At 53.3% G+C, this 27,662-nt stretch overlaps 13 protein-coding genes across 14 annotated transcripts; 7 read left to right on the top strand and 6 right to left on the bottom strand.

Annotated features, from left to right (window-relative positions):
• The first annotated feature begins 154 nt into the window (after positions 1–154).
• On the top strand, positions 155–1,737 carry PHATRDRAFT_47573 (predicted protein). The gene is made up of 2 exons (XM_002181975.1): positions 155–315; positions 441–1,737. The coding sequence occupies exons 1-2, from the start codon at positions 226–228 to the stop codon at positions 1,542–1,544; spliced, it is 1,194 nt and encodes a 397-aa protein (XP_002182011.1). The 5' UTR covers positions 155–225; the 3' UTR covers positions 1,545–1,737.
• PHATRDRAFT_47572 (predicted protein) lies at positions 1,707–3,297 on the bottom strand. The gene is made up of 2 exons (XM_002181818.1): positions 3,146–3,297; positions 1,707–3,020 (listed from the first exon to the last, which is right to left on the bottom strand). The coding sequence occupies exons 1-2, from the start codon at positions 3,233–3,235 to the stop codon at positions 1,887–1,889; spliced, it is 1,224 nt and encodes a 407-aa protein (XP_002181854.1). The 5' UTR covers positions 3,236–3,297; the 3' UTR covers positions 1,707–1,886.
• Positions 3,298–5,317: 2,020 nt separating this feature from the next.
• PHATRDRAFT_47571 (predicted protein) lies at positions 5,318–6,882 on the bottom strand. The gene is made up of 3 exons (XM_002181817.1): positions 6,717–6,882; positions 5,899–6,591; positions 5,318–5,842 (listed from the first exon to the last, which is right to left on the bottom strand). Exons 1-3 carry the CDS (start codon positions 6,804–6,806, stop codon positions 5,486–5,488), a joined length of 1,140 nt encoding a protein of 379 aa, XP_002181853.1. The 5' UTR covers positions 6,807–6,882; the 3' UTR covers positions 5,318–5,485.
• An 800-nt stretch (positions 6,883–7,682) lies between these two features.
• On the top strand, positions 7,683–9,705 carry PHATRDRAFT_47570 (predicted protein; the record flags this gene model as incomplete). The annotated part of the gene is made up of 2 exons (XM_002181974.1): positions 7,683–9,288; positions 9,376–9,705. The coding sequence occupies 2 exons, from the start codon at positions 7,683–7,685 to the stop codon at positions 9,597–9,599; spliced, it is 1,830 nt and encodes a 609-aa protein (XP_002182010.1). The 3' UTR covers positions 9,600–9,705.
• Positions 9,706–11,601: 1,896 nt separating this feature from the next.
• On the top strand, positions 11,602–13,207 carry PHATRDRAFT_47569 (predicted protein). Its single transcript, XM_002181973.1, has 2 exons — positions 11,602–12,657; positions 12,691–13,207. The coding sequence occupies exons 1-2, from the start codon at positions 11,776–11,778 to the stop codon at positions 13,030–13,032; spliced, it is 1,224 nt and encodes a 407-aa protein (XP_002182009.1). The 5' UTR covers positions 11,602–11,775; the 3' UTR covers positions 13,033–13,207.
• Positions 13,208–13,413: 206 nt separating this feature from the next.
• PHATRDRAFT_56519 (predicted protein) lies at positions 13,414–15,962 on the top strand. 2 transcript variants are annotated; one of them, XM_002181971.1, is given in 3 exon segments: positions 13,414–13,498; positions 13,500–13,757; positions 13,899–15,962. In XM_002181971.1, the coding sequence occupies 2 exon segments, from the start codon at positions 13,652–13,654 to the stop codon at positions 15,806–15,808; spliced, it is 2,016 nt and encodes a 671-aa protein (XP_002182007.1). In that variant the 5' UTR covers positions 13,414–13,498; positions 13,500–13,651; the 3' UTR covers positions 15,809–15,962.
• A 616-nt stretch (positions 15,963–16,578) lies between these two features.
• PHATRDRAFT_5811 (predicted protein) lies at positions 16,579–17,199 on the bottom strand (the record flags this gene model as incomplete). The annotated part of the gene is made up of 1 exon (XM_002181816.1): positions 16,579–17,199. A coding segment is annotated over one exon (621 nt), but the record flags the coding sequence as incomplete, so codon positions are not given.
• Positions 17,200–18,150: 951 nt separating this feature from the next.
• PHATRDRAFT_47567 (predicted protein) lies at positions 18,151–19,249 on the top strand (the record flags this gene model as incomplete). Its single annotated transcript, XM_002181970.1, has 1 exon — positions 18,151–19,249. The coding sequence occupies exon 1, from the start codon at positions 18,392–18,394 to the stop codon at positions 19,247–19,249; it is 858 nt and encodes a 285-aa protein (XP_002182006.1). The 5' UTR covers positions 18,151–18,391.
• Positions 19,250–19,428: 179 nt separating this feature from the next.
• On the bottom strand, positions 19,429–20,550 carry PHATRDRAFT_21736 (predicted protein). The gene has a single exon (XM_002181815.1). It carries the CDS (start codon positions 20,045–20,047, stop codon positions 19,469–19,471), a length of 579 nt encoding a protein of 192 aa, XP_002181851.1. The 5' UTR covers positions 20,048–20,550; the 3' UTR covers positions 19,429–19,468.
• On the bottom strand, positions 20,547–21,867 carry PHATRDRAFT_37811 (predicted protein; the record flags this gene model as incomplete). The annotated part of the gene is made up of 3 exons (XM_002181814.1): positions 20,547–20,792; positions 20,867–20,921; positions 20,966–21,867. 3 exons carry the CDS (start codon positions 21,865–21,867, stop codon positions 20,547–20,549), a joined length of 1,203 nt encoding a protein of 400 aa, XP_002181850.1.
• Positions 21,868–22,238: 371 nt separating this feature from the next.
• On the top strand, positions 22,239–23,335 carry PHATRDRAFT_47565 (predicted protein). Its single transcript, XM_002181969.1, has one exon. It carries the CDS (start codon positions 22,366–22,368, stop codon positions 23,293–23,295), a length of 930 nt encoding a protein of 309 aa, XP_002182005.1. The 5' UTR covers positions 22,239–22,365; the 3' UTR covers positions 23,296–23,335.
• Positions 23,336–23,674: 339 nt separating this feature from the next.
• PHATRDRAFT_47564 (predicted protein) lies at positions 23,675–25,912 on the top strand (the record flags this gene model as incomplete). Its single annotated transcript, XM_002181968.1, has 2 exons — positions 23,675–23,821; positions 23,974–25,912. The coding sequence occupies exons 1-2, from the start codon at positions 23,712–23,714 to the stop codon at positions 25,910–25,912; spliced, it is 2,049 nt and encodes a 682-aa protein (XP_002182004.1). The 5' UTR covers positions 23,675–23,711.
• Positions 25,913–26,082: 170 nt separating this feature from the next.
• PHATRDRAFT_37808 (predicted protein) lies at positions 26,083–27,639 on the bottom strand (the record flags this gene model as incomplete). Its single annotated transcript, XM_002181813.1, has 3 exons — positions 26,083–26,241; positions 26,355–27,113; positions 27,196–27,639. 3 exons carry the CDS (start codon positions 27,637–27,639, stop codon positions 26,083–26,085), a joined length of 1,362 nt encoding a protein of 453 aa, XP_002181849.1.
• Between the last annotated feature and the right edge of the window lie 23 nt (positions 27,640–27,662).

The following is a 27,662-nucleotide window of genomic DNA, read 5'->3' as shown; positions in this document are numbered from 1 at the left end:
GCATCCACAGTACAGTTTCTTAAACTCTAACGAGGTCGTTCCGAACACCGATAACACGCAGGCGCCACTTCGCCAACCAAAGCATCGCTGAAAGCAACTATCCCCCAAAACGAGACCAACACTTCCAAGTTTTTCCCTACTCACAATCTGATCTTCCCGAGTTCACCAACACTTCGATACCCAAGCCGTTGCAACTCGAAATCCCTCCCCACCATACATACAACCATGGTCTTCTCTACCCCTGCCAAAGTCTTTACCACAGCACTCGCCATGGGTGCTCTGGTTGCCACCCAGATTGATCTGACGTCGCAAAAGGTGAGCTTAACATGGCGTTGCTCGGCGTTGGTGAATGTCTTCCCCTTGTAGATCCGACCCCGATTGACCTGACTGTCTACCAAATACGTGGACATGGATCTAACAACATGTTTGCTAATCTTCAGAACGGTGCTGCCAACGGAATTGCGTCCGACGCCGACGCTGCTTCAAAGCCTACAGGAGCTTCTAGCCGCGGCTTGAAGGGTGCTCGCCGTTTGGCTACCGGAAACGTCGAAGGATACGGAAGGGTCAATGCCACGTCCGGAACTCTCGTCAACGGCTTTGCCGGCCCCGGAGAGAGCTCTCAGTACGCTGCCGTCAAACAGACGGGATCCTTCGACATCAGCTCATCTGCCACGGGTCCCAACGGATATATTGAAGGATCCAGTAGTGGGACGGTTTACCATACCGAGCTGAAAACGATTGGTCAGACTGACTACTATGGCCAGGTTGAAAACACCGGGGCCACTGTCGAGTCCTACGGTACCGGCTACTTTGCCGGAAACTTCGACACGGAAGGGTCCACACCTGCTGGACCCAACGCCACGACCGCTCCTGGAGCCACGATGGCACCCACCAGTGCCCCTGTCGCCACGTCGTCCACCAAGGCACCCAAGGCTTCCTTGGTACCCAAGAGTACTGCGGCACCCAAGAGCGAGAAGGCTACCCTTTCACCGAAGAGTGCCAAGGGCGACACCATGAACATCGAGGTGCCTCCCCCCGAGCCGCGCACTGCGACGGCGGACGAGGGGGCCGTCACGCCCGAAACTGAGACCGGTTCGGTGTACTCAGTGGCTGGAGGCACAATCAAGTCCACGGTCACGGGACAAGGGAGCACATACGTGTATGCCCCTGGACCTGGATTTAGAGAGATTGGTGCCTCGGAAGGACAAGTTGGCAGCGCTTCTGGTTCCATTTTTGTTGGTGGCGCTGGCAACTACAGCGGAACTGCGCCCAACGCGAGCGACTATTACTTTGATAGCGCTAACAACGATGGTGACGCCGTAGGTGGATCTCAAGTTGACAGCTCGGCATCCGCTTCTGGTTCTGCGAATGATTTTGCTGCGGATGCTTATGCCAGTGGATACAGTGCCCAGAACGGAGTTTTCGGAGCGTACGCAAACGGACCGAGTGCTGGCGAATACTTGCCTGGCGGTAACGCGAGTATTGCCATGGACTCGTATACCACGTTCGGGGTGTCCGGAGAGGCGGCGGCTTCTAGTCCGTAAGCTAGTCCGTAAGCCGACGATGTCTGCTGACATGCAGCCATTGAGTGCTAGCGTCGCTCCGTCTTGATGCGAGCTGACTCCTGCACTGCAACCTTTGGGTGTGCCACCACACTTTTTTCTATGTTATGACTTGTCAGAAGTTTTAACTGTAAAAAAGAAAATAAGATAATCAATCATTTTCCTTTTTACTATTAAATATCTACTACATTGACAACAGATCCATCATCTTTCTTTCTTGTTCCAGCTCAAGGTCTGATGACGAAATGAGATGTGTATTGTAGCAGTATCACATACTACGTACGCTTTTTCACATCAAAGGATGTACCAGCAAACATTCACAGCTTAGGGACTAGGAGCCGCCGCCTCTCCCGAAACACCAAACGTGGCATACGAATCCGCGTATGTGCTCGAATTACCACCGGGCAAGTATTCACCAGCACTCGGTCCATAGGCAAAAGCAGTAGCCGATCCGGTCTGGGTCAGATCACCAGCGGCCTCGGCATCCGCAAAGAATTCGTTGGCATAACCATAAGCGGAGGACGAGCTTGTAAGAGAAGCTCCGCCGCTTCCAGGACTCGCGGTAGCGAGCCCTTCGCTGACGGTCGCAAGGGGGCTCACGGTAGCATCGTCTGGCATCATGGTAGCAATGTCGTCAAAGATGTCGCCACCAACAGAAGTAAGACCACTTGCGCTGCCAACTTGTCCTTCCGAGGCACCAATGTCAAGACCTCCACCGATGATTTCCGCCGGGGCGTACACGTACGTGCTCCCTTGAGCCGTGAAAGTCGACTTGAGAGTGCCTCCAGCCACCGAGTACACCGAGCCGGTCACAGCGTCGGGCGAGACGGCCCCCTCGTCCGCCGTCGCAGTGCGCGGCTCGGGGGGAGGCACCTCGATGTTCATGGTGTCGCCCTTGGCACTCTTCGGTGAAAGGGTAGCCTTCTCGCTCTTGGGTGCCGCAGTACTCTTGGGTACCATGGAAGCCTTGGGTGCCTTGGTGGACGACGTGGCGACAGGGGCACTGGTGGGTGCCATCGTGGCTCCAGGAGCGGTCGTGGCGTTGGGTCCAGCAGGTGCGGACCCTTCCGTGTCGAAGTTTCCGGCAAAGTAGCCGGTACCGTAGGACTCGACAGTGGCTCCGGTGTTCTCAACCTGACCGTAGTAGTCAGCCTCACCAATCGTTTTCAGCTCGGTATGGTAAACCGCCCCATTACTGGATCCTTCAATAAATCCGTTGGGACCCGTGGCAAATGATCTGATGTCGAAGGATCCCGTCTGTTTGACGGCAGCGTACTGAGAGCTCTCTCCGGGGCCGGCAAAGCCGTTGACGAGAGTTCCGGACGTGGCATTGACCCTTCCGTATCCTTCGACGTTTCCGGTAGCCAAACGGCGAGCACCCTTCAAGCCGCGGCTAGAAGCTCCTGTAGGCTTTGAAGCAGCGTCGGCGTCGGACGCAATTCCGTTGGCAGCACCGTTCTGAAGATTAGCAAACATGTTGTTAGATCCATGTCCACGTACTTGGTAGACAGTCAGGTCAATCGGGGTCGGATCTACAAGGGGAAGACGTTCACCAACGCCGAGCAACGCCAAATTAAGCTCACCTTTTGCGACGTCAGATCAATCTGGGTGGCAACCAGAACACCCATGGCGAGCGCAGTGGCAAAGACTTTGGCAGGGGTAGAGAAGACCATGGTTGTATGTTTTGTGGAGAGGGATTTCGAGACTTGGGTATCGAGGTGTTGGAGAACTCGTGAAGAGGAGATTGTGAGAAGAAGATTACTTCGAAGTGTGGATCTCGTTTTCGGGGACGAGTTGCTTTTAGCGACGATTTCGTTGGCAAAGAAGCGCGCCTGTGTTATTGGAGTTCGGAACGATATCGTTAGATTCTAATAAACTATACGAAAGATAGGTGTCGCCAGTACCGGTGTGTGCGTTACAAGGATTGGGCAATCGCTGGAACCAATAAACTTAAGGAAAATGTTGAGCGGTCGGTACCATTGTAACCGTTTCGGGAAAGATATTTAAAGGAATCCTTCTATGCATTAGGATAGTTAACGGATTCTGGCCATCGCTGATTTCTGGTCCGTCAGTTTGTCTGTCCTTGGGTGGTCTCGTCGATTTTCTATTTCTGACTCTGAACGTGCGCTTGTCAGACAAGTAAAATCCGAGGCTGACAGGCAAACGACCCAAACTCGCGATTGCGATTTGCAGTTATCATTTACTTTTACAGTTACAGTTACAGTTACAGTTACTGTTGTACCGTTGACTGTTGGGAATCCTCAGCGATTCCCAGTTGCTTGTGCCGGTGACGGACGGTCCAACAAACAATTGATGGTATGCGAAACACGCGGTTCTGTCCGACACGGAACCAACGAGAGCGGGATTGGTTGTGCACAGTGGCGCCTCGCCGTCCGGGTTCGTCGAGCCAGTCCATACATACTTCGCACCGAAAAGTGGGAGACGTGGCTCTAGAGCCTGACTTGGTGGATTGGAACACTGGGAAACAAACGAAGTAATTCTAGTAGGTGGGTACGGTGTTGGGCCCAAAGCGGTCGTGCATACTTCACTCTCTATTACGGCCTTCCGACTGTGTTTCTCTCGTCGGGAAGGCATGTGGACGACGTAGAAACAAAGGCAGAAACATGTGGAGCGTCCACACAGTAGTCCGAAACGAAAAGCGGTACACCTGGACTTGACCAATCCAGTCCGTCGTTAACGCTGGTGACTATCTCTCCAGTGAGGTTGGGTTGTTCCAAGGATTGCCATGGGCACCGCCGAAAGTACCATGGGCTACTAAGGGCCAAACGGAACCGGTCTCGATGTCTTTGCGTCTACTGAGCGCAACCGACACAGTAGCGGATACTGACGAGAGACGCCATGAACTGGACCACAGGGCAAATAAAACGACAGGCTCGAACAAGGCGTTCGCTACTTCACAATTGACGGTCAAGAACTACCTACTCGACGAACGTTTCGCAAATCATCACAACTTTTCAATTTTTCTTTCGAATCGAGCGACAAAGGGGTGGTGCTCCTGCCACACTTGCTCGAGGAAACGCCAGACAGCGGAAAGTCGGATAGCTTCGCAATACACCTCGCATTGTGCTGCCGGCCGACGATTAGAACCCCAAAGCTGTTGTCCTTGACGACTATTTGTCTTTATACGACCGAAACCACCGGGTAATGCTTACAAAAGCTAAAGTGAACAATCACCTGTCGAATGGATGAGACTTTGGATCGAACCTTGACTGCTGTGCAAACGCCGGTTAGCAGGTCGCGCTGTTTACCTTTTCCTATCTGCTCTCAGACTGCTTAGAAAAGCGCAACTTCAACGATTCCCAGAGAAGTGGCATTAGCTTTTAGCAGGTTAAAGGCTTCGTGGTACAGACGATGACACAAATTTTTTTGTCCTTTCCGGATTAGATTTGCGTCTGTATATTGTGACTATTGAGTACTTAGCACACCATTCTCAGTCAATGACAAGCATCTCAATATACTCAATGAAAAATTCATGCATGACATGCCGAGGAGAGAAGCGAGTGAAAGAGAAGCTCTCGAAACATAAGCAATTTTCTGAGATCCTTGCCTTCCCTATTGTCCCATTCAAAAAGGAGTCTGTCAAAACTTAACAGTAGTTCACCACAAAGAAACAGACTCAACGATACAATCGGGAAAAGCGTATACCTGAGAAAACTCTTACATTTAGCCGTGTGATACGCTATGTTAGCTGTACTGTAAGAAGGTCGTGATAGCGACTCTTCGCAAGGATGACAACAGTCCAGACAAATTCACAATTATTCACTTTTTAACTACTACATTGACTACAGTTTCGTGTTTCTTGATTCCACCAAACCCGAGGAGTGAGATGGGTAGTTGTAGCAGTATTGTAACGAGGAGCCACGCTATCACTCAACGGCTGCGTGTCAGCAGACATCGTCGGCTTACGGACTAGAAGCCGCCGCCTCTCCGGACACCCCGAACGTAGTATACGAGTCCATGGCAATACTCGCGTTACCGCCAGGCAAGTATTCACCAGCACTCGGTCCGTTCGCGTACGCTCCGAAAACTCCGTTCTGGGCACTGTATCCACTGGCATAAGCATCCGCAGCAAAATCATTCGCATAACCAGAAGCGGATGCCGAGCTGTCAACTTGAGATCCACCTACGGCGTCACCATCGTTGTTAGCGCTATCAAAGTAATAGTCGCTCGCGTTGGGCGCAATTCCGCTGTAGTTGCCAGCGCCACCAACAAAAATGGAACCAGAAGCGCTGCCAACTTGTCCTTCCGAGGCACCAATCTTCAAGACTATCCAGGTCCAGGGGCATACACGTATGTGCTCCCTTGTCCCGTGACCGTGGACTTGATTGTGCCTCCAGCCACTGAGTACACCGAACCGGTCTCAGTTTCGGGCGTGACGCCCCCCTCGTCCGCCGTCGCAGTGCGCGGCTCGGGGGGAGGCACCTCGATGTTCATGGTGTCGCCCTTGGCACTCTTCGGTGAAAGGGTAGCCTTCTCGCTCTTGGGTGCCGCAGTACTCTTGGGTACCAAGGAAGCCTTGGGTGCCTTGGTGGACGACGTGGCGACAGGGGCACTGGTGGGTGCCATCGTAGCGCCAGGAGCAGTGGTGGCTCCGGGTCCAGCAGGTGTGGACCCTTCCGTGTCGAAGTTTCCGGCAAAGTAGCCGGTACCGTAGGACTCGACAGTGGCCCCGGTGTTTTCAACCTGGCCATAGTAGTCAGTCTGACCAATCGTTTTCAGCTCGGTATGGTAAACCGTCCCACTACTGGATCCTTCAATATATCCGTTGGGACCCGTGGCAGATGAGCTGATGTCGAAGGATCCCGTCTGTTTGACGGCAGCGTACTGAGAGCTCTCTCCGGGGCCGGCAAAGCCGTTGACGAGAGTTCCGGACGTGGCATTGACCCTTCCGTATCCTTCGACGTTTCCGGTAGCCAAACGGCGAGCACCCTTCAAGCCGCGGCTAGAAGCTCCTGTAGGCTTTGAAGCAGCGTCGGCGTCGGACGCAATTCCGTTGGCAGCACCGTTCTGAAGATTAGCAAACATGTTGTTAGATCCATGTCCACGTACTTGGTAGACAGTCAGGTCAATCGGGGTCGGATCTACAAGGGGAAGACATTCACCAACGCCGAGCAATGCCATATTAAGCTCACCTTTTGCGACGTCAGATCAATCTGGGTGGCAACCAGAGCACCCATGGCGAGTGCTGTGGTAAAGACTTTGGCAGGGGTAGAGAAGACCATGGTTGTATGTATGGTGGGGAGAGGGGATTTCGAGTTGCAACGGCTTGGGTATCGAAGTGTTGGTGAACTCGGGAAGATCAGATTGTGAGTAGGGAAAAACTTGGAAGTGTTGGTCTCGTTTTGGGGGAGAGTTGCTTTCAGCGATGCTTTGGTTGGCGAAGTGGCGCCTGCGTGTTATCGGTGTTCGGAACGACCTCGTTAGAGTTTAAGAAACTGTACTGTGGATGCGAACCTGGAGTGCCGGTGTGTGCGTTGAAAGCACTGCACAGTCGCTGAAATGTATGATCTTACGAAAATGGTGAGCGTTAGTTCCGATGGTAACCGTTTCGGGGAAGGATACTTATGGTTTTAGAGTATCGCTTATTCTCAGAATCTACAACGGCGAGTAGAAGTCAGTACGAGACCGTTTACCGTATATAATAGGGGACAGTACAACGATTTCCATTTCTGCTGGTATCATATTAGCCCCGAACCCTACTTCGAAAAGATGGTTTTTTCTGTTACCGTGAATGCGAATGGAATGGTAAGTGTGACTCTGACTGTGAATGATCGATCAAACGTCTTCTCGATTGGGTAGAACGAACGAAGCACGTGTTTCATGCCGCGAGCGAACTTTCGGAATCGATCGCACACGATGATTTCTGTACAGTGAGAAAGAATCCAGAGAATCACGCCGGCGCCGATGGCGTTGTTAAAGACTTCGCTAATCGGATTTCTCCAACAATATTGAGAAGAAGGAGCCGGCAAGAAAAACCCGCATCTATCCCATTCCCGAGGTAGTTGATCGTCACCGATAAGTTTCATCGTTGGTAGGTGTCAATGGGATCGTTGTCACCTCCAATCCTGACTGCCCCACAAGGCACACAAGTGCAGAATATGATTCAAGCCTACATTGATGGACGACAACCGTACTGTTGTCCATCAAACCCTTCTACCGCAGCATCCGGCCCTATCGTCTACGAGGAGCAGCAGACACTGTCGACGTCGAGTACCTTGGCTGCTCCGTACTCGTCCCAACCGACTACCAAACAGACTCCTCCTACCGTTGTAAGATCGGGCATCCCGTCTGATCATCGGAAAGGAGATCAAGAATATCAAATCCACCAAATCGCCGCAGCCTCGCATACTAACCGATCCGTTCGGGACACCGCTCGCTTAGTTCATCGCGTTCTACAGCAACAGGAACACCGGCCTTCATCACAGGCACCGACTCCGCTGGAAGCCTTGCCTACCCTGCTCTACAATCCAAGAAGCTCTTCGCTAAACGAAGCGTTAGCCTCGGCCTCCACCGACACAATTGTCATTTCCGCCGGACCAGAAGTTGCCGTGGAGGATATCTTGTGGATGCCGGTCTCGTGTGGTATGACCGCCCTACACGTCGCCGCACGCATGTTGGTCTGGGTGCAATATGTCGGCGATGACGATGCACACCAGCCATGGAACGTGCGCTTTGTTGCCAACGTTGTCGAACGCCAGCTTGCACAACGACAATCACGATTGCAAAATGTGCCGTATCCGTGCACAACCAACACCGCCGCACGCAACTGGTGGCGCTGGCTCGTTCAACAAGCGTCCCAAACGGACCAAGCCCGTCGCAATCTTGTGCGCAAGCGAGATTCCGGTGGCGATTCCGTGTTTGATACCTTTTGGGCCACGTGGGCGCACCCAACGCCGTCGACAGCGGGTGCCGGCCGAACTGTCACTGACTATGGCACACGGCCGGCTCCGCCTCCGGCGCCCTTTGTGGCCCGCTTTCCAGCGGCACTGGATCAAGTTCTAGCCTCACCGCACCACTTACATCTTTTGCAGATTTGTATACAGCGCCAACGGCAAGCCAGTATTCAGAACATTACGTTTGCAATGGATGAGACTATCCCCGACGCTGTCTACGTTGTCGCTCGCTTCTGGTGGGCCTTGACGATTCTGTTGGACGGGGCACGGGGCGAAAACGTGCAGTCGAGCGCTAGCGCTAGGGAGAGCAAAGTTGCCTCTACTCCCGCCGTGTTGCCTATTGTCCCCTTTCTGGCATCAACTGGGTCTTGTCCGGAGCGTCTCGCTCGTTTGGTAGTCTGTTTGTTTCCCGAGCAGCTTTCGTACATTGTTCCGGACACTGGCGCCACAGTGTTGCACCTGTGGGCTGCCGCTCCCAACCCGATTCATGAAGAACGTGACGGTATGCTGATCCCTCTCTTACGCACTTGTCCGGCGTTGGCTGCTGTGAAAGACAACCGAGGCCGTTTGCCTATCCACGTAGCCCTGCATTGGAACAAAGCCATGCCGGACGTTCGTGCGTTGTGGGAACACGCCCCCCATACCGTTCACGTTCCAGATCCGCTCAAGCCGACTTTACCGTTGGTTGTCCTCGTCACGTTGACTGCCCGCAAACAGAAGATGAACACCTTGCGCGCGCTGGAGCGACGCAACCCCGCCGTATCGTTGGCGGAATGGTTGGACGCAACGCGCGATACCGAAATGTTACAAGGTACGCTTCAGTGTCAGCTGCTGAGTTCGATATACGACGTGTTGCGGACGTTCCCGCAGGCGTTGCAATCGAATTAGGCTTGTACAGCGAGTGCTTTGTGCTTGGGGTTTATTCAGCGGACCTTTGTTGTTCGGCACGTACACGATGAGTTGCCATTGGAAAGTGATTATCCGCCGCAACGGGCCCCAACTAGCGTTCCAGCTAGTCCTCTTAGGGTATCGACACGAGTAGTCCTGCAAAATCCGTGGAGACGGCGATCTATTGAAAGCTCCATCTTGACTTTTACTTATCCACAGCTTTCCCCGAGTTAGGAAATCCGTTGATCGTTGTCTCAGACATTCACTCATATAGAGCTTGGATGAGACAGTGCTCCCTTCCTATCACTGTGGCAGTTATCCTGGTGGTCCAAACATCCCCAAAGACGAAGATTTCTCTTACTAGATCCGGTTACACCTCTTTAGGATAGGTTGCAAACTAAGGAGTAGAAGGCCCTTCTTGTATTGAGATGATAGTGATGTTTGTGGCAACCAGGGCCAAGACGCCAAGGCAAAATTCCTTGGTAGCAACACCGAACACTTTGGTTGTGAAAATGAAAGAAAGTTGCGAGGCGGCCTCTGCTCGATCAGACAGGGAACAATCCACGATTTTGATCCCGAAAGCGACCTCGGCTAGCACATTCTCAAAGCAAGTGTCTGAGGCTTTCCATTTGTGTCTGTCTGCTTTGGCAACGCGTGTGAGCCATTGAAATACCGTCAAAATATTACGTCCATATCAAGTGTCGCTAACGACGACGGCCACACCACTTTCTACGCCACTCTGAAGTATGCTACTAACAAGCAATATCTTTCTCTTCCCATGATGTATATATCAACCTATAGCTACTCACGGAGTGTGTTTTGACTATAGAGAAGGAACAACAGTAAAACTTAAATGTTCGGGACACCCCTCGCCTATTTCACTAATGCACCCAATTGAAAAGCGTAATTGCATGACGCAATACTGTCAGAACTTTACACTACACCTCGGCCTGGTAAAAAAGGACCGATCTTCCAGGTGTATGCGTAAAGGGGCAATCTCTACGGACTACCAAGGAGAAGAAATATCTCATGCAAGACGGCAGGCCAGCGACCACACCTCGGATGCAGTTCCTCCCGACGACAGAAAATCAACATGGACAAAAAAGTAACAGCAGCAACGCCAACGTGATCGTTTGGGTATTCCCAGCACAGTAGGGGGATGTGGACTGGAACCGAGCCACAGATAGGAAGCGCCTTACATAACTTGCGACGGAAAGCTCTGCATAAAAGTAGAACCTTAGTACGACGAAGCGCGAACGCTGTGTTCAAGCCGGTCGTGTTCCTTCGTCTGTGATACCTGTAAGGGGGTCTGTCGTCAGCAACGACGAGAGCGTTCGCTGGTCTGAACAGCCTACAGTGCGGTTCCGCTAAAGGTCTTTTATTTCTGAATCAAACGACAGCGGTTCGGTGTATGTCAACGTGGAAATACTGTAATCTGCAGCAGTTCTAACGGAGACCAAGACGGTGCGATAAAGAATCTTCGTACGAGATGAATTGCGATCATGGCGAAAAACTCTATTCGGCAGTCCAATTCCTACCGATTTCGTGGTCCGACCATATTTCGGACGGGTGAACGGGTTCCTGTCTTTGATTCCACGTCTGCTTGCGATCGCAATGAGGAAAAGAGTTACCTTTTCGTGCCGGAGAATAACGTTTCGGTGACCATGGGCGACCCGACCTTGACCAAACTCGGTTCTATTCCTTGACAGTGAAGGTACACGTCTCCAATGGAGTCACACCTCACTGTCAACCGTTTCGATGTGACGCCTGCCGTGGATGGACTGATTGATTGACTGTGACAGACGTGGCGGTGGAATCAGTCCCGTTCGCCGGGTCCCGTTTCGCGCGCAGAAATCTCTCCCAAAACCGGTTGGCGCGGTACCCTTATCGACACGCGCGCAGTAATCGAAAACAAGAATACAACCAGTGTTTTGCGAATCAGCGATGGCCGATTCTCGTTCAGTGTAAGTATCCGTTCCAAAGTTGTTACCATCCGACGCAACGCTCAACACGTTTCTTAGGAAAGTCTAATTCTCTATAATCCAAACCATGCAACGCACACACCGGCACTCCAGGTTCGCATCTACAGTACAGTTTCTTAAACTCTAACGAGGTCGTTCCGAACACCGATAACACGCAGGCGCCACTTCGCCAACCAAAGCATCGCTGAAAGCAACTATCCCCCAAAAGGAGACCAACACTTCCAAGTTTTTCCCTACTCACAATCTGATCTTCCCGAGATCTCCAACACCTCAATCAATACCCAAGCCGTTGCAACTCGAAATCCCTCTCCCCACCTACATACAACCATGGTCTTCTCTACCCCTGCCAAAGTCTTTACCACTGCGCTCGCCATGGGTGCTCTGGTTGCCACCCAGATTGATCTGACGTCGCAAAAGGTGAGCTTAACATGGCGTTGCTCGGCGTTGGTGAATGTCTTCCCCTTGTAGATCCGACCCCGATTGACCTGACCGTCTACCAAGTACGTGGACATGGATCTAACAACATGTTTGCTAATTTTCAGAACGGTGCTGCCAACGGAATTGCGTCCGACGCCGACGCTGCTTCAAAGCCTACAGGAGCTTCTAGCCGCGGCTTGAAGGGTGCTCGCCGTTTGGCTACCGGAAACGTCGAAGGATACGGAAGGGTCAATGCCACGTCCGGAACTCTCGTCAACGGCTTTGCTGGCCCCGGAGAGAGCTCTCAGTACGCTGCCGTCAAACAGACGGGATTCTTCAACACTAGATCATCTGCCATGGGTCCCAACGGATACATTGCAGGATCTAGTAACGTGGAAGTTTACCATACCGAGCTGAAAACGATTGGTCAGACTGACTACTATGGCCAGGTTGAAAACACCGGGGCCACTGTCGAGTCCTACGGTACCGGCTACTTTGCCGGAAACTTCGACACGGAAGGGTCCGCAACTGCCGGACCCGTCGCTACGACCGCTCCTGGCGCGACGACCGCACCCACCAGTGCCCCTGTCGCCACGTCGTCCACCAAGGCACCCAAGGCTTCCTTGGTACCCAAGAGTACTGCGGCACCCAAGAGCGAGAAGGCTACCCTTTCACCGAAGAGTGCCAAGGGCGACACCATGAACATCGAGTTGCCTCCCCCCGAGCCGCGCACTGCGACGGCGGACGAGGGGGCCGTCGCGCCCGAAGCGGTGACCGGTTCGGTGTACTCGGTAGCTGGAGGCACAATCAAGTCCACGGTCGCGGGACAAGGGAGCACATACGTGTACGCCCCGGATTTCGTGGCACCCGTTGCCGCACCCGTTGCCGCACCCGTCGGCCCTTCCTCCGTTGCTGCTGAAGTTGGGTCGGAAGGAGTTTCCGGTTCCTCAATTGGTGCCTCGGAAGGGCCAGAAGGTGGCGCATTGGCCTTGACAACTGTTGGAGGCGCCGGGATCTATCAAGGTTACGCGACAGCGAGTCCTGGCGGCGGAGCCTCTGTAACAAGCTCATCGTACGCTTCAGGTTCGGCCAATGACTTCGCCGCGGATGCCAGTGCCGCTGGTGACCTTGCCCAGGTCGGATCAGCTTCGGCGTATGCGGATGGACCGACTTCGGGAGTATACTTGCCCGGCGGCAATTCGAGCATGTACATGGATTCGTACAGCACGTTTGGTGTTTCGGGAGAGGCGACGGCGCCCGCTCCGTAAAATCCGTGCCCTGGCACAAACCTCACGCCGCAACGTTCCCCAACTTTTGGGAGAAGAGAGAAATACATATATTTGGACACACACACACACAACACTGGCGGCAGTAAATAAAATAGTAAATTGACTCGTGAATGAAAAATGAACCTAAGGGAATAGTTTCACTATCGAAAAAACCAACACACCATATTGGAGTGGAATTGTGGGGATGTAACAGTAGAGAACAGGGAGGCAATTGGATTTTCCATGTGCACACAAACTGTCACAGATAATTTTCAGTCACAGTCATTCGCGTCACAGCCTTCCACGTGGCAGTTTCTACCCTGCAATTCAAACAGGGAACCGGCATTCCACGGCCCACGTCGGTGACCTACAGTCCTGCTACTGCTAGTAGAGAGCTGTAAGTTGCAAGGTCGTTGGTGAGGGTCCGAGTCTCTTTCGTCTCTTCGAGAACGACCAGCAGGTAACAGTCTGTGAGGGTGTCGTCGCGTTCGGTGGACAAATACAAGTGGCAAGGGACTCGAGTCGAAGGATCATGGTACCGTTTCCGACGGATGGGTCCGGGACTGTTGGAACGAACGGTTCCCACCGCCGGGTCTCCGTTGCGACGGCCGTAGTCAGAATGGGACGTACCATGCTCGTTGGCTGGGGGGCACTGCTGAGTGTGAGTGTCAATCTCCACGGTGTGCACGCTCGTCCCGTGGTTCGCAACATTCGTTCCACGCACGGTACGTTGATTGTTGTTGTCGGTAATTGTGGTTGGTATTGTTGTTGTTACGGACTGCCCCAACCCACCGTCACTGACGCTCGCTCCTTCGTTCATTTCCCCTTCCCACCACACTTTGTTTGTTGTTTTACTACCACACTAGAGTTTGATCGTCTTTTGGAGAAGCACGCGTCGGAGACGGGCTTGCCGGTAGTCGTGGATTTCTATTCCGACTCGTGCGGTCCGTGTCGCATGATGGCGCCGATATTCCGCAACGTGGCGGCGGAATTCGCCGACCGCGCCGTCTTTGTCAAGGTCGACACCAACGCGCAGCCGGAACTCTCGCAGCGTTACCAAGTGCGATCCCTCCCCACCTTTCAGTTCTTTGTCGACGGCAAAAAGGCCCACCAGGCCGTGGGAGGTATTGGCGAACAGGGACTCCGACAGGAAGCCAATCAGATTGTCCGACAGGCGCAACTGGAAAACGTACTCCTCACTCTCGACGCACTGCTGGAGTACTACCACACGGTGGATCCGGAGAAGCCCCGCAGTGACGTCGAAACGGTCTACCAAAAATGTGCCAAAATGAATCGCAAAGTAGAAGGTTGTGTCGGCTCCAGTGCCAACGCTTTGGCCCGCAAACTCAAGAAAAAGTACCAAGCCGCGCCCCAACTCGTCCCGCGAATCCTCCCAACCGACGCTCCGACGTCTACCCCCAAACCTTCCCGGGCCACTCCCCCGGTTGCGGCATCGTCCAACACCGGAACTCCCACTACCCACACGCTCGAGTCCGCCTCCCTCGCCGACCTACAGTCCGAACTCGAACGTCGCCTCGACCAAGCACGCGACGAACAGGTCGAACACGAAGACCCCGCGGAAGACGAAGCCGACCCCGATTTTCGCCCGTGGCCGGGATCGTCGCATTCCGCTTACCCCGAAGCCGTCCTCGTCATCGGCGGCGGACCGGCTGGACTGGCGGCAGCCTTGTACGCGGCCCGCGCCGGTTTGGCGCCCCTCGTACTCGCACCCTCACTCGGCGGACAATTGCAGGGCAAGGGAGTGGACGTGGAAAACTATCCCGGATTGCCTCTCGTCACGGGACCGGCCGTCGTGGCCGCCATGCGCAAACAAGCCGCGCATTTTGGAGCCTTTTTCGAAGACGACGTCGTTTTCCGAGTGGACGCGTCCCAGCGACCCCTACAGATCCACACCAACGCCACCGGTATCATCGCCGCGCATTCCATTATTGTAGCGACCGGTGCGGAATCCAATTGGTTGGGAATTCCGGGAGAATGGGAAATGCGTGGCGGAGGCGTTTCTAGTTGTGCCACCTGTGACGGATTCCTCTACGCGCAACGGGACGTGGTCGTGGTCGGCGGCGGCGACGCCGCCATGGAAGACGCCCTCGTACTAGCCCGGACCTCCCGATCCGTCACCGTCGTCCACCGGCGGGACAAATTTCGTGCCTCCAAGGTATTGAGCGATCGCGTACAGAATCATCCAGCCATTACCGTTCGGTGGAATGCCACCGTTCAGGAAATTTTGGGGCAAGCCGTGGTGGACGCGAACGACGAAGACGATAATTCGAACGATCATGACGTCGACTTGGATTCCATTCCGAAGCAAGTCACGGGCGTCGTGCTCGTTGACACCGTCACTGGAGAAGAAACTAAGTTATCGTGCCACGCCGTCTTTGTCGCGATCGGACACACGCCGGCCACCGCCTTTCTCCACGGCGTCGTAGATTTTGATCCGGAGCACGATGGCTACCTGTGGACGCAACCACATTCGACGCAAACCTCCGTGCCCGGAATTTTTGCTGCCGGCGACGTGGCCGATTCGGTGTATCGACAAGCCATTACCAGTGCGGGCAGTGGCGCCGCCGCCGCACTCGACGCGGAACGGTATCTTTCCGAACACGGCCTGGGCATGGAAGAAGAATTGCTGGAAGCCGAATTGTTGGCCGAACTCGTCAACGACGGCGGGATGTCGGCGCGAGAATCGTACAACGCGTACGAAGACGCGGGTGGACGGATGCAGGGAATGAAGGAAAGTGTAGCGGCCGAACTTTAGAATCACACCTTTATGTTTGATAGCGTACGCGAGGCATACGCGAACTAGGGAGTGCAGCAAATTATTGGTAGGCTTTTGTGACCCCTGCGTTCGACGGTTTTATCTAGCATAATTCTTGATCCACCTAGTCAAAGTATTTACATCGCCATGGCGGTACGCAAGATTTCCTGAATAGTGGCGCAGGCGGTATCCTCGGCCGGCACACGCCCCTTGCGATCCAAAACGTCTAGGTTGGCACCGTGATCCACCAGAACTCGTACACAGGCGGGATGCTGCTTAAAGGCGGCAAAATGCAAAGGATACTGGAGTTTGTCGTTGCCAATATCGGGATCGGCCCCGGCTTGGAGTAAACGTTGCAGAACATTCGTGTTTCCCCGACGCGCGGCACGACAAATTGCCGTCGCGCCCAAGTAGCCGCGGATGTTCACGTCCACACCGGGATGGGCCACGAGACGCTCCACCAAATGAACGTGTCCGTGTTCCGCGGCCCAAATTAATGCCGTGTTGCCGTGTTCGTCGGGTTGGTTGACGGCAAGGTCGTCTCGTTGGAGTTCCGTCGCCAGTGCGGACCAATCTCCCCGTGCAGCCGCCGCGTGCAACGGATGGGTCGGCAGTGGGGCGGGGGTGCCGTGCAGGTTGGGTGCGTTTGTACCCAAGGCTCCCTCAATGGTAAAGTGCCGCCACAAGTATCCTGGGAGTGACCCCAACCGATCCGTCAGGATATCGGGTTGTATCGTGGGCGTGGGAACAGTCGCCGTGGAGCTTGCGGACGGCGTGGCGTGCGATTCGCTCGATTGTTGTTCGTGATACCGCCGTCCGGTATCCAAAAGAGCAGTAACGGCGTTAGCGGCGCGGCCAAAGCCGATATCGTTGGCCGGGGAATCACCCACCATGACGAGATTGGTCGGTGACGTTTGCCACCGTTCGGCAATAGCGTACAGAGCGGCCGGATCCGGTTTTGGCGGATACCGTTCATCGTCACGGGAAATCACCACGTCCAAGGTCAGAGTTGGTGCTGCCGTTTGGAGCAACCGATCCAGGACGTCCACCGTTCGCCGGGTGTTCCGGGTGACGAGTGCGGTGGGAATCTGGTGTGCGGCTAACCAGACCGCGAGTTCACGAGCACCGGGCATGAGCTGCAGGGTATCCCGGCCTTGTTGTTCCATTTCTTCAATGACGGCGTAGGCGGCTTGGGCTTGTGCGGGGGGCCGCGTAGCGAGTTCGGCGAGGATATCGAGCTGCGGGTCCACGCCGCAACGACGGTACATGGCGGCAAAGTCCAAATTGGGAACGGTCAGTGTGCCGTCCATGTCAAAGACGACACCGCGGAGGACGGGGCGTGACGAAACGTCCGCACCGACTGCAGCAGCCGAGGTACTCGAGGCGAGACTCGTCCGCATGCCGTGGCTTCGAAGCGGCTGGGGAAGACCGTGGGGTGTTAAAACTATGGAAGTCAGGAAGGACCGTCTCATGGAAGATAGCAAAGCAGATTTCCGACGGGAGGAAAGGACGGAGGAAGATTAAATAGAGTCACTGTCGGCGACGAATACCACTGCACCTCTGGGTTCGGTCGACGCTCTCGAAGAGCTTAGGTTACACTGTCAGAGAGGAATAACTTTAACTGTAACTTCCACTGCCACTACCGGTTTTTTCCGTTAGACCAAAAAAGTGAGGCGGAAGGACAGATTTGTGTGAACACGTCATTTATAGCGGTTCACGGACAGATGTATGTGACAATTGTGTGCGCAATCGAGCGCCGGTTCTGATTGGTCCACGTTGGAAGCAGACCAAGTGTCGCTCCCAATACATACCAGTCACCTTTCTACTTGCGACGGGATCAAATTGCGTATTTACAGTACCGTCTCTCTACTAGCAAAAATAACAGTGGCCTTTTCAATGGTCTCGAAAGATCATCATGGAAAAGGAAAAGCGTGGGTCGCTCACTATCAACGGTATCCGTTTGGGGGGTGGGGGGACTTGCCAAGATACCTTCTTGGCCGGCGACCTTTCCCAACGAAACAATAGTGGCTGCGACGGAAAATCGCCGAAAAGTCTATTTACGCATTTTTCCATAAGATTTGATACGCAGATACTGGTACTTAACAATAAATTGTCTCGCTCGAGCCACGGGAGAAATACACAATAATTCTAAATAAGGCAAGCAGACAGGACCAAACGAACTCGAAAACCGGTGTGCTACTGACCGGGCGTCGCTTTCTCTACAACTCTCCTACTGTCAGTAGCTAGTTGCAGAGGTGCACGTTTGCGAACGAACGAACGACTCCGTACCTTGACCCGACGACACGTCTCGCTCTATGCCACACACAAAATGACCATCGCCCCTTTCGGCTCGTTCGTTCCTCGCTTTCTCTCTCTCCACGCCACTAGTTTTCGATCGGATCGCATTGTGGCCGACACTCTTTCGTGTCTATCAAATCATTTCACAATAACACACGCGCCACACGAACCACTTTGGCACGCACGGCTTGGTTGGAGTTGAAACGATTCGACAGCAGGGTCACCAAACACCAAGACAAGCCACCCTTTTGTTTAGCTCGGGAGCTTTTGTTCTAACAATAGAACATGTCTCGAAGACCAACTACCGCGGTTTCTTTATTTTGCCTGTGGTCGTCGTCCTCCATCTGTTGCACGCACGCCTTTGGCCCTATACCCGGACCGTCCGTACCGTCGGCGTACCCCAGTCCACCGCCACACGGTCTCGATGGACCTGTGTACCGGGGCAGCCGAGCCTTACGCTCTTCCACGTCCCCCACTTCTACCGGTAGCAGCTCTACCACAGCCGACATTCTTTGGCAACGCTTCTGGGGGTACGCCCTGGGTGACGTTTTTCCACGGCCCGCTCCAGAAGCACCCGCACCAGCTCCCACTTTTGCGAGGCCGTATCGGCCAAAGGTGACGTTTCTGGACGATTCCGCGATCGCCTCTTCCTTATCCACTGCACCGACTATCCGATGGACGACCACACACGACAGTACGGCGTACCGATACCATTCACCGTCCGACTACGCCCTCGCCTTGGCAGGCGACAAGACGATTGGACAACGCTCCAAGTTTCTCCAGCGACTGTTGGCCAACGAATTCGCCCAGACCCACGTCTTGTGCGCGCACAGTCCGCTCGATACCGTCGCCACCTCTTTTGCCAACGATGTAACGTCCACCCGCGCCTTTGCGGCGTACACGCTCCACGACGGCGTCACGACCGGTTCCGATCAGGCGTGGGTGCAGATTGTGTATCTGGATCAAGCACATCGTGATATTTTGTTGCACACGGTGTCCGAATGCGCACGGCAACACGGCGTCGACACTGTACGGTGGACAGTGGATCGACGGAACCAAAAGGGTCTCCTCTTTTCCCACTCCGTCGGCGCGCAGGTCATTGACACAGCCGGGGACCGGCATATTCTACAACTCCTTTTGTAGCAGCAAGCGACACTCTATAATGTCACACAGGCGTCGTGTGTGTAGTGATCCTTTGTCCCGCAACATCCGAGTCTCCTGCTTTCTCCAGAACATGTTTGGATTTTGGCGACATTCTTCCCTTTTGCGGTGCGAAACCCAACATCCGCTAAATGTAGTAGTCAGCAAGACGCAACTTGTGTATGCACAGTGGAAAACCAACTTTATATAGAGTTAAGTCGCTTATCCCAAAAAGCCCGCTAGCGGTCCTTGGGATTGTTTCAAATCTGCCAAGACCTCGATCGCTTCGTCGACGTGCGATTCCGCGTTGGCGAGTTCGTTGTAGACCTTTTGGCAGACGCCCTTCTTGTCCAAAACGTACGTTACCCGTCCGGGCAACAGGCCAAAGGCAGCACGGGGAACGTTAAATTCTTTGCGGACCTTATCCCCCTCATCCGCCAGAATACTAAAGGTCAAGCCCAGTTCACTGGCAAACTTTTGTTTCGACGCGGTATCTTGTCCCGAAATGCCGACCAAATCGGCACCATACTTGGCACGCAATTCCTTGACCTTGTCGTTAAAGGCGGTGGCCTGTTTGGTGCAACCCGGGGTACTGTCGGCGGGATAAAAGTACACGACGAGCGGCTTTCGGATGCCGCTGCGTTTCACCACCTTGCCGTTTTGGTCCGTGAGCGCAAAGTCCGGAGCGGTTTCGCCCACGGCCAAACGCAAAGCGGACGAAGCAGTCGAAGGAGCGACCGGGGCAAAACCAGATACCAAAGTACAAACCAGAGCGGTTGTGAGGAACGCGAGACGGAGCATGTTGGCGAGAAGAGATTGACTGTGATACGTCGAAATACTTGGGAACCGTGTTTTGTGAGAAAAGGCTACTGTGAATCGAGGATATTGAAGAGTAGTGCGTATGTGTGCTTTGCTTTCTATTTAGCTCATTTTACGGACCGAGATGATGTGTGTTCGGAGTCGTACGAGGTTTCCGCCGCCAACCACGTCAATAAAGGCCTCCCACATTTCCCACGTGCTGCTGACTCACTGCATTCGCGTCGAAACTCCGTCGAATCTGCCTCCTCCCCCAACTCGTGTGGAACGAAGCTACGGTACGATTCTGCGAACTATGACATAGGTCGACATTTACGAGTATGACGAGTGTAGCGCTATCTATCAATAAAGCAATGAATCTGGTTGTTGGCTATCAGGGCATCAAACTCTAACAAACATGCACGTGGATAGGTTCGAGGTACCACCACGAAATGTTCTTTGCTTTTATTCAGATAACTCACAATGCCAATAAAGCGTCCAACAATCACCTTCTGCTTTCATTCACTTCAAAGAAGGCTGACAGCTTTAAAGTAGAATCGCGTTGATCGCCATGGTGACTTTTCATTTCACTGATATCCAGGGCCATAAACTCGCATGATGGTGGAGTTGGCCAGGCACGTTCTTCGATGAGGAGAAAGTTGGAAGGCGTAATTAGATAGATCTGGATCGAAGAATTGGAATGCGGAACTTCAACTTGGGCCATTGTTTGTTTTGCATCCGAGATTTCTACCTATCAGGTTGAACATTTCGCACCAAGGACAGATTCAACTGCAGTTTGCGGAACCCAAAAGGTACCTAACTTACAATAACTGTAAACGAACTACTACCTAATCCAGGAATATAGTTCAGCAGTCCATCGCTAGAGCGCCATACCGTTGCGTTATTTTATGCTAATGCTTTTACATTGTCGGGAACGACCGTACGGTTTGGTACATGGAGACGAGGGATTCGAGAAACATGAGCGTATTGAGCGTTCCGGACGACAGGAGCGGGTTGCGGTCCCAGTTCGGGAGCGACCAGTGCACGGCGGGTAAAATCCACAAGGCGTTGCGGACCAATTGGAGTTCCAAGTGACGGCATTCCGACCGCGTGCGTTCCAAGTTTAGTTTGTGCTCCTTTTCGTAGTTGTCGTCCTCGTTCACTGCTGGGACTCGGTCGTTGTACGCCAGTTCGCGCCATTGCAGAATACACTGAGCCGATTCGGCCAAAATGTAAGCCGTCCAACAGCGACAACTCCAAGCCGAGAAGACTTCCGCCGACCTTCCACTGGCCAACCAAGACGGCGCCATCCAGTGCAAGTACGCGACGTGTTCGGTGGGATAGTATCCTACCATGGTCCAGGCCAAGAATTTTCCCAAGGCTCGGAACAACTGAGGATGGCGTTGACTGGGCACGGCCCAACTACCTGACCGGGCGGCTTCCAAAGCCGTGGGAAATCCCAACAAACGATTGGCAACGCGAGTGAGGCAAAGGTCTAGCGAAAGCTTGACGAGACCGGCACGACCCTTACTATCCTTTCCGTAAGCCTGCGCGGCCGCCCACAACGTGTACTGCAAAAGTTTGAGACTGCGATCTTGACGCAACGGCGACGACATGAAAATGGTGTAGCCTCGCAGGAAGCGATCGATGCGGGACATCGGGATGCCGGGTTTGCCTGTCCCAACGTCAATGCGAACGGGGTCTACCGCGACCACGCCACCCTCGTCGTCGTCATCGCTGGCCGCTTCATCATCCACGTGTTGTGGTTGCGGCACAATCAAGGGATCGGGTGCCGATGACGACGACGACAAGGCAATGGTAGACATGCTAGTGTGCTGTCCTGGGTGCCAAGTATGTAAGGAATTGACACGGGCAACGAGTTGTGCAATAACGCACCGATTGCTTGTACTTGACACTTACAACGATTTATGTTATATCTTCCTGTCGTTCTCGTCGTCGTTCGATGGTGTGACACCCGAAATTAGAAGAAAAAGTCGGCGCATCACCGTGATGGTGGTGCCAGCCCAAAGGCCTAACCCTAGTTTTTCATCAAGGCCTTCCACAATTTTTTCATACTGCAAACGGGTTAGAGTTTTGGCCATCGATACAGGTAGGCCCGTCACTGACCGTGCGATACAAGCTACCTATAACCGACCCAACCAAGGGTACTTGCTCTCCTTCCATTGACTTGTAAGGGATAACGTCGCTTTTTTGACTGTACACTCGTCAACGGTACTTGCTTTCCTTCCATTGAGGACTGCAACACTGGTCTGTTGCAAGGGCTGCTGGCGTTCCGAGCACTTCCCGAGTAGCGCCCGGGCCCCATGTCGTTCAAAACGATTGCGGCCGCGGTCGACGCCATGGCGTCTCGGGTCCCACTCAAACTCGCTGTCGTGTCTCCCTTCCAAACAACGGCTACGCCGCTCACGTACCAAGGATTGCGGGACCAGACCCGGGCATTGGCGTCCTGGTTACGCGGCTACGGATACGAAAAGGGAGATTTGCTCGTCAGCGACTTGCCCAACATTCAAGAAAATCTGGTTCTGCAGATTGCCTGCAACCGATTGGGAGTGGGCTACGCGACCGCCAAGAATGCGGAGGGTTTGGCGAAATTTTCTAAAGTAAAGGGTGCACTGGCGTCTACTGGCGGCGGAGTCTTGGCCGAAGCCAATCTGTCCTTGCCCGTGCTGACTGGCGAATTCGTCCTCGATTTGATTCAAAACGGACTGGACGAAACTGTGATCGAGGAAAGCGTGAACGACACGTTGGACGAATCCTCCACCGACGAAAGCCTTGGACACGGTTACTATAATACTACCACGGCCTACACTAATCTCCAGGCATTGTCGCACGGACAAGAAGCGGCTGCGGTCCTCCACATGACGGAGTACGACGTTGTCTGCGTGGCCGTGACCCTGTGTCACCCCTTTGGGATCGGTTCGGGAGTGTGCTCGGCCTTGCAGAGCGGCGCGTCGATTGTTTTGCCAGCCGTGGGTGGCATTCAAGGTTGCGGGGTTCCGTCGGAGCGCGCCGCCGCGACCTGGCAAGCTCTACGATCCGAATCCTGCACCCTACTCTTTGCCGACACGCACACGCTCAAGGCACTACCGATGGACAGCGACACCGCCGCAACCTTGCGGTCGCTGCGGGGCGGCGTCTGCAAAACCGGCAGCGGCGCCACATTTTTGGACGACATTGTGATGCTGGACAACGTGTCTCTGCGGACCATTGGGCAACCACCGGAAACCGAGTGACTGGGAGTGAAACACAGAAAGAATTTAGAGGAATGGACGGACAGAGAAAACGTTAGTTACAGCATTCTTGCTGCAGATTTGTTTTCTTTTAACTATTATTTACTGTTAGTGCACCGTACGGCCATCGTGTACCGGTAGATCAGACGCCCGGGTAGGGTAGCGCGTTGCTAAATTTGGATATTGCCCACAGAAACGCGTTGGGTCTTTCGCGGGGCTCCGCGCTCGCTCTAGACTCGCGAACCGCACGCGCATTCCCTCACCTCATTTATTTGAATATAACCCGGAAATCTCGGCTTGTGCCTAGGTTTTACTGGAAAGTTTTCCGGTACGGTTGCATCCATCCTCGTTGCAGATTGCGGCTATTTTCTTTGACCCAACAAACAAGTCCAACTCTGTGGTTTCTTCGGTATTTGGCGATGATTCCTCTGCATTGGTCGCGCGCCTTGTGGCTGTTAGTCTTCTCCGGCACCAGTAGCGCCTTTTACGTTTCGTATGACGAGCCAGCGGTATACCGAGCGGGCGATCGGTACGTGAGGGTCTCGTCCTTACTTTGCTTGTTATTGTTGCCCTCGTCGTCGTCGTCGTCACTGCTGCTACTGCAACTGATACTGCTTCCAATAAGACTCTCACCCATCTCATACGGTCTCTCCTCCTGGTACTTCTGGACTGCCGCGCTAGAGTTCCACTCGTCATGAACAAGCTGAAATCCACTAAAACCCTATCCTCGATGGATTACGCACACCGGCCTTGGTGCAACAACCGGGAGGACGTCACGCCCCTATCGGCAGAAAGCGCATGGAAAGGGAATATGGATGTTTGGCACGGCGACGCTTGGTACCGCGGTCCGATTCTGGGGTTGGAGTTTTTGGCAGACCAGTACTGTGCCGTCCAGTGTGACTTTTCTTTGGAACAACCTTCCGAGCAGGAGGAGTGGGAGTCGGCCATTGCCCGGGGATTCCACTACCATGTGAGCGTGGACGGGTTACCCGTTGCTCATCAGTGGGAAGATGATGACACGGTACATGTGCTCTCTTCGGGCGGGGTACCACTAGGACGTCGTGGAGGCCCCGGTGAGTCTGCCAATCCGCAATTCGACAACGAGACCGTGGAGAACCTCTTTGTCTACAATCACTGGAATTTGAGAATCGACTACGTGGAAAAGGGGCCGGGCGAGTACCAGATTGTGCACGCCGTGATACAGCCCTTCAGCGTCCAACCAGTCGATGGTACGGACGGAGCGCGGCCGGCCATGGAATCATGCACAACCGAACGGCGGCACACAAATTACGATATGACGACAACTATTCCACCGCAGTCTCCGAGTGGATCGTTTCCGTTTACCGTGGACGTCATTTGGGTAAAGGCGCCGACCGACATAAGAGCTTCCTCCCGGTGGAACCAGTTGTTGACGATGGACGACTTCGATCCGCTTATGCACGACGTCTCTCTGCAAATTGCTTGTCTCGTACTGGCCCTTTTCATTAACGCCATCTTGTACGGTTCCCTATGGACCTGGGTGATGCGGGACTTGAGTTACAAACCCGTCGCGATGGAAACGGAAATAATCTCTGAAGAGCAAGAGCAAGAAATGCAACTCTGGCCGCTTTCGACCCGTGTATTTTTCCCGGTCACTCGGCACCCGTGGCTCTTTTGTGCCGCCTGTGGACAAGGAGCCCACTTATTGTTGACAACCTTGTGTTTTCTCTTCTTTTTCCAAATTGGTGTCATTCACCAAGCACTCGGGGCCACTATCTTATTACCCGTCGTTGCGCTGTATACGATCGCCAGTCCGATGGGCGGTTACGTAACGGGTCGTTGCCGAAGAGTCCTACACGGGAGAATGATGCAAGCCTTGAAGGCATGCGTTTCAGCTTCCACGCTGTACCCACTTCTGGGACTACTCGTTATGGTTTTGTGCTACGACGTCTTTCCCAGTGACGAGGCTCCCCGGTACCGCGTGCTGGATTCCAGCAAGGAATTGATTCTTTTGTGGTTACTCGGCATTGTTCCGTTGACACTCCTCGGTGGGTTTTTGGGATACCGCAACGGACCGATTGATAAATTTCCAGTTTCGGAAGGAACGATGGGCTATCAGGATCTTGCTTTACACAGAGTGGATGATAGTGATGATTCCTCCAAGCGCTCTCTATGCTGGCTTAGGATGAGGACACCTGTTCTGTTCTTGACGGCCGGTCTTCTTCCCATGCTGAGCTTTTTCAACACCTATGCGTATGGTGTAGCTGCGCCGGTGTACCAGGACTTTTACGTGTCCAGCCGACTTCAAGTTTTTCTACCATTTATTTTGTTCTTGACGTGCGTCGGGGGCGTGGCTATGCTACTGTTCTACCGGCAAATTCGAGCACAAAATTATGCGTGGTGGTGGGCTACATTCTTAACTGCCGGTTCGAGTGGTTTCTACTGTTTTTTGTTATCAATCAGTTGGCTCATCTACAACGCCACCCATCGGAATGCCGACGCCCGGTCCGTGGCGGTCTACATGCTCTGGTTCGCCTACACCTCGCTGGGTGTGACGCTGGCGTGTGGTTTTGTGGGTATCCTTAGTTGCGTTTTGTTCAGTCGAGCGTTGTACTCCTACGGACTGTGCCGAGCCCCTTGAACTGTGTCCATACGAGGTTTCCAAGCAACACGACCGAATTTAGCTTTCTTATCTAATATTGCCGAATTTGCAATGTTGATTCCGTAGATTTTTCTCAGTTGCTATCAGCCAGTGTTGTTTGTTCCAAAAGCTGTCGCAACGCAATGCTTGGTCGAGTCCCACCATAAGTTCTAGTTTTCCTCTTCCAGGTTGGATTTTTGAAAGGCTCCAGGACGACTTGTTTTCCACGGTTGACAGACAACAATACCCCTGATGTCTCCGTTTTCCAATCGGGCATGCACGGCGGCCACATCCGACAACATGACTCGCTTGGCGATGTGCGGCCTGATCTTTTGATATTTCAGGAGTTGAAATAGTGATTGCAAATTTTTCTAAAGTGACACGGAAATGGTGAGCATCATTCTGAATCTAGACGCGCCACTCGGCACGGTCGAGGACTTACCTTGTACAGTTCTGGATCGGCTTGGTGGCTCTCCCAAAGATCGATTCTCTTCCCACCAGAGACAAAGTCTCCTCGCCACCGATTGAAGCGAGCCGAAAGTGGTGTACCGAACAAGCCCATCTCCTCCCGAAGAATAGACGAATGTCCGAAACAAGCAAGCTTCCCATTTTGTTTTAATGCTTGCAATGCTGGAACCAGGCCATCCTCGCAGACGCCATCCAAGACGTAGTCCATTTCTCCATCTACGATAGTTGACCATTCGGAAGCACTCTCTGGTAGAGGAGTGGCACCGAGCATATTTCTAATGTAGCTATGCCGTCGGTCGGGAGCTGTCGCAAAAATTTCAGCCTTAGCTTTCGTGCAGAGTTCAATGAGAGCTTGACCAACATTATGCATGCCCCCGACGATAAGAACTTTCTTTCCTTGCATCGAAAATACTGTATTCCGATCTGCAACTACTCTCATCGTCTGATAGGCCGCAGTATAGGTAGATACCATGCAGACCGCTTCGGCAGAGTCAAGCATTTTTGGTACCGGTACCAAACTGCATTGAGCGACACTGATGAAGCGAGCGTTACCCCCCGTACGAACCAGACCGGCTACCCACTCGCCGTTTTTAAAGTCGTCTACCTGGGAACCGCATGCTACAACCTTACCAACAAAATCCATACCTGGCGTGACAGGAAGAGAAATAGGAGATGTAACATCAAAACAAAATCCCCTTCGCAAAATGCAATCGTCAAGGGATACAGTTGAGGCCTGTGATAAAAAACGCACAGAAGCAGAAGGATTAGTAATACAGAACCATTTCAAAGGAGCTTCAATAGGCTATCGTACATACGTGAATTTTTACGACGACATGGTTAGGTGCTTCAGGCTGCGGAATATCAGCAGTTTCAACATTCAATAGGTTCATTGCGTCCGTACCAAAGTGGTGGTAGACGACCTTCTCCTGTACATGTCGCAAAGATTGACATCTGCTCTTTTGGTCAATGTCGATGTCCGCATGTTTTATTTCTGTTCCGAATTTTTCGGAGTTTTTTCTCGGTAGCCTTGTCCGAGCTTCCGTATGCTTTCTGAGATGCATCGGCCCAACTTGCCCAACTTCTGCTTTTCCTTGACTTCCAGTGTCTTCGTTGGCGCTGTTGCAATTGTCTTGGGTAGCTTCAACTTGCCGTCGGCGGCGACGGGCAGGCTTTGCTGTCTTTCTCGTTCTATTCGTACCGGCGTCCTTTTCTTCGCCATTTACGGTCCAATCGAGTTGCAAATCACACGCGTTACACATAGTCTCCAACATATTTCTGCTTA

Source organism: Phaeodactylum tricornutum, chromosome 14 (assembly GCF_000150955.2).
Source record: "Phaeodactylum tricornutum CCAP 1055/1 chromosome 14, whole genome shotgun sequence".
Taxonomy (NCBI): domain Eukaryota; phylum Bacillariophyta; class Bacillariophyceae; order Surirellales; family Neidiaceae; genus Phaeodactylum; species Phaeodactylum tricornutum.
Note: the sequence above shows the minus strand (reverse complement) of the source record. Positions and strands in the feature narration are given on the sequence as shown.

Excerpts from the sequence above, each read along its gene's own strand:
- PHATRDRAFT_47565 (XM_002181969.1), top strand. The coding sequence starts at position 22,366 with ATGTCGTTCAAAACGATTGCGGCCGCGGTCGACGCCATGGCGTCTCGG.
- PHATRDRAFT_47571 (XM_002181817.1), bottom strand. The coding sequence starts at position 6,806 with ATGGTCTTCTCTACCCCTGCCAAAGTCTTTACCACAGCACTCGCCATG. Across the intron at positions 6,592-6,716 it reads TTGATCTGACGTCGCAAAAG|AACGGTGCTGCCAACGGAAT; the intron begins GTGAGCTTAATA and ends GCTAATCTTCAG. Across the intron at positions 5,843-5,898 it reads GAGGCACAATCAAGTCCACG|ATTGGTGCCTCGGAAGGACA; the intron begins GTCACGGGACAA and ends ATAGTCTTGAAG.
- PHATRDRAFT_21736 (XM_002181815.1), bottom strand. The coding sequence starts at position 20,047 with ATGCTCCGTCTCGCGTTCCTCACAACCGCTCTGGTTTGTACTTTGGTA.
- PHATRDRAFT_56519 (XM_021483174.1), top strand. The coding sequence starts at position 13,565 with ATGGTACCGTTTCCGACGGATGGGTCCGGGACTGTTGGAACGAACGGT. Across the intron at positions 13,758-13,898 it reads CAACATTCGTTCCACGCACG|AGTTTGATCGTCTTTTGGAG; the intron begins GTACGTTGATTG and ends CTACCACACTAG.
- PHATRDRAFT_47572 (XM_002181818.1), bottom strand. The coding sequence starts at position 3,235 with ATGGTCTTCTCTACCCCTGCCAAAGTCTTTGCCACTGCGCTCGCCATG. Across the intron at positions 3,021-3,145 it reads TTGATCTGACGTCGCAAAAG|AACGGTGCTGCCAACGGAAT; the intron begins GTGAGCTTAATT and ends GCTAATCTTCAG.
- PHATRDRAFT_47573 (XM_002181975.1), top strand. The coding sequence starts at position 226 with ATGGTCTTCTCTACCCCTGCCAAAGTCTTTACCACAGCACTCGCCATG. Across the intron at positions 316-440 it reads TTGATCTGACGTCGCAAAAG|AACGGTGCTGCCAACGGAAT; the intron begins GTGAGCTTAACA and ends GCTAATCTTCAG.
- PHATRDRAFT_47569 (XM_002181973.1), top strand. The coding sequence starts at position 11,776 with ATGGCGTTGCTCGGCGTTGGTGAATGTCTTCCCCTTGTAGATCCGACC. Across the intron at positions 12,658-12,690 it reads CCGCACCCGTTGCCGCACCC|TCGGAAGGAGTTTCCGGTTC; the intron begins GTCGGCCCTTCC and ends GCTGAAGTTGGG.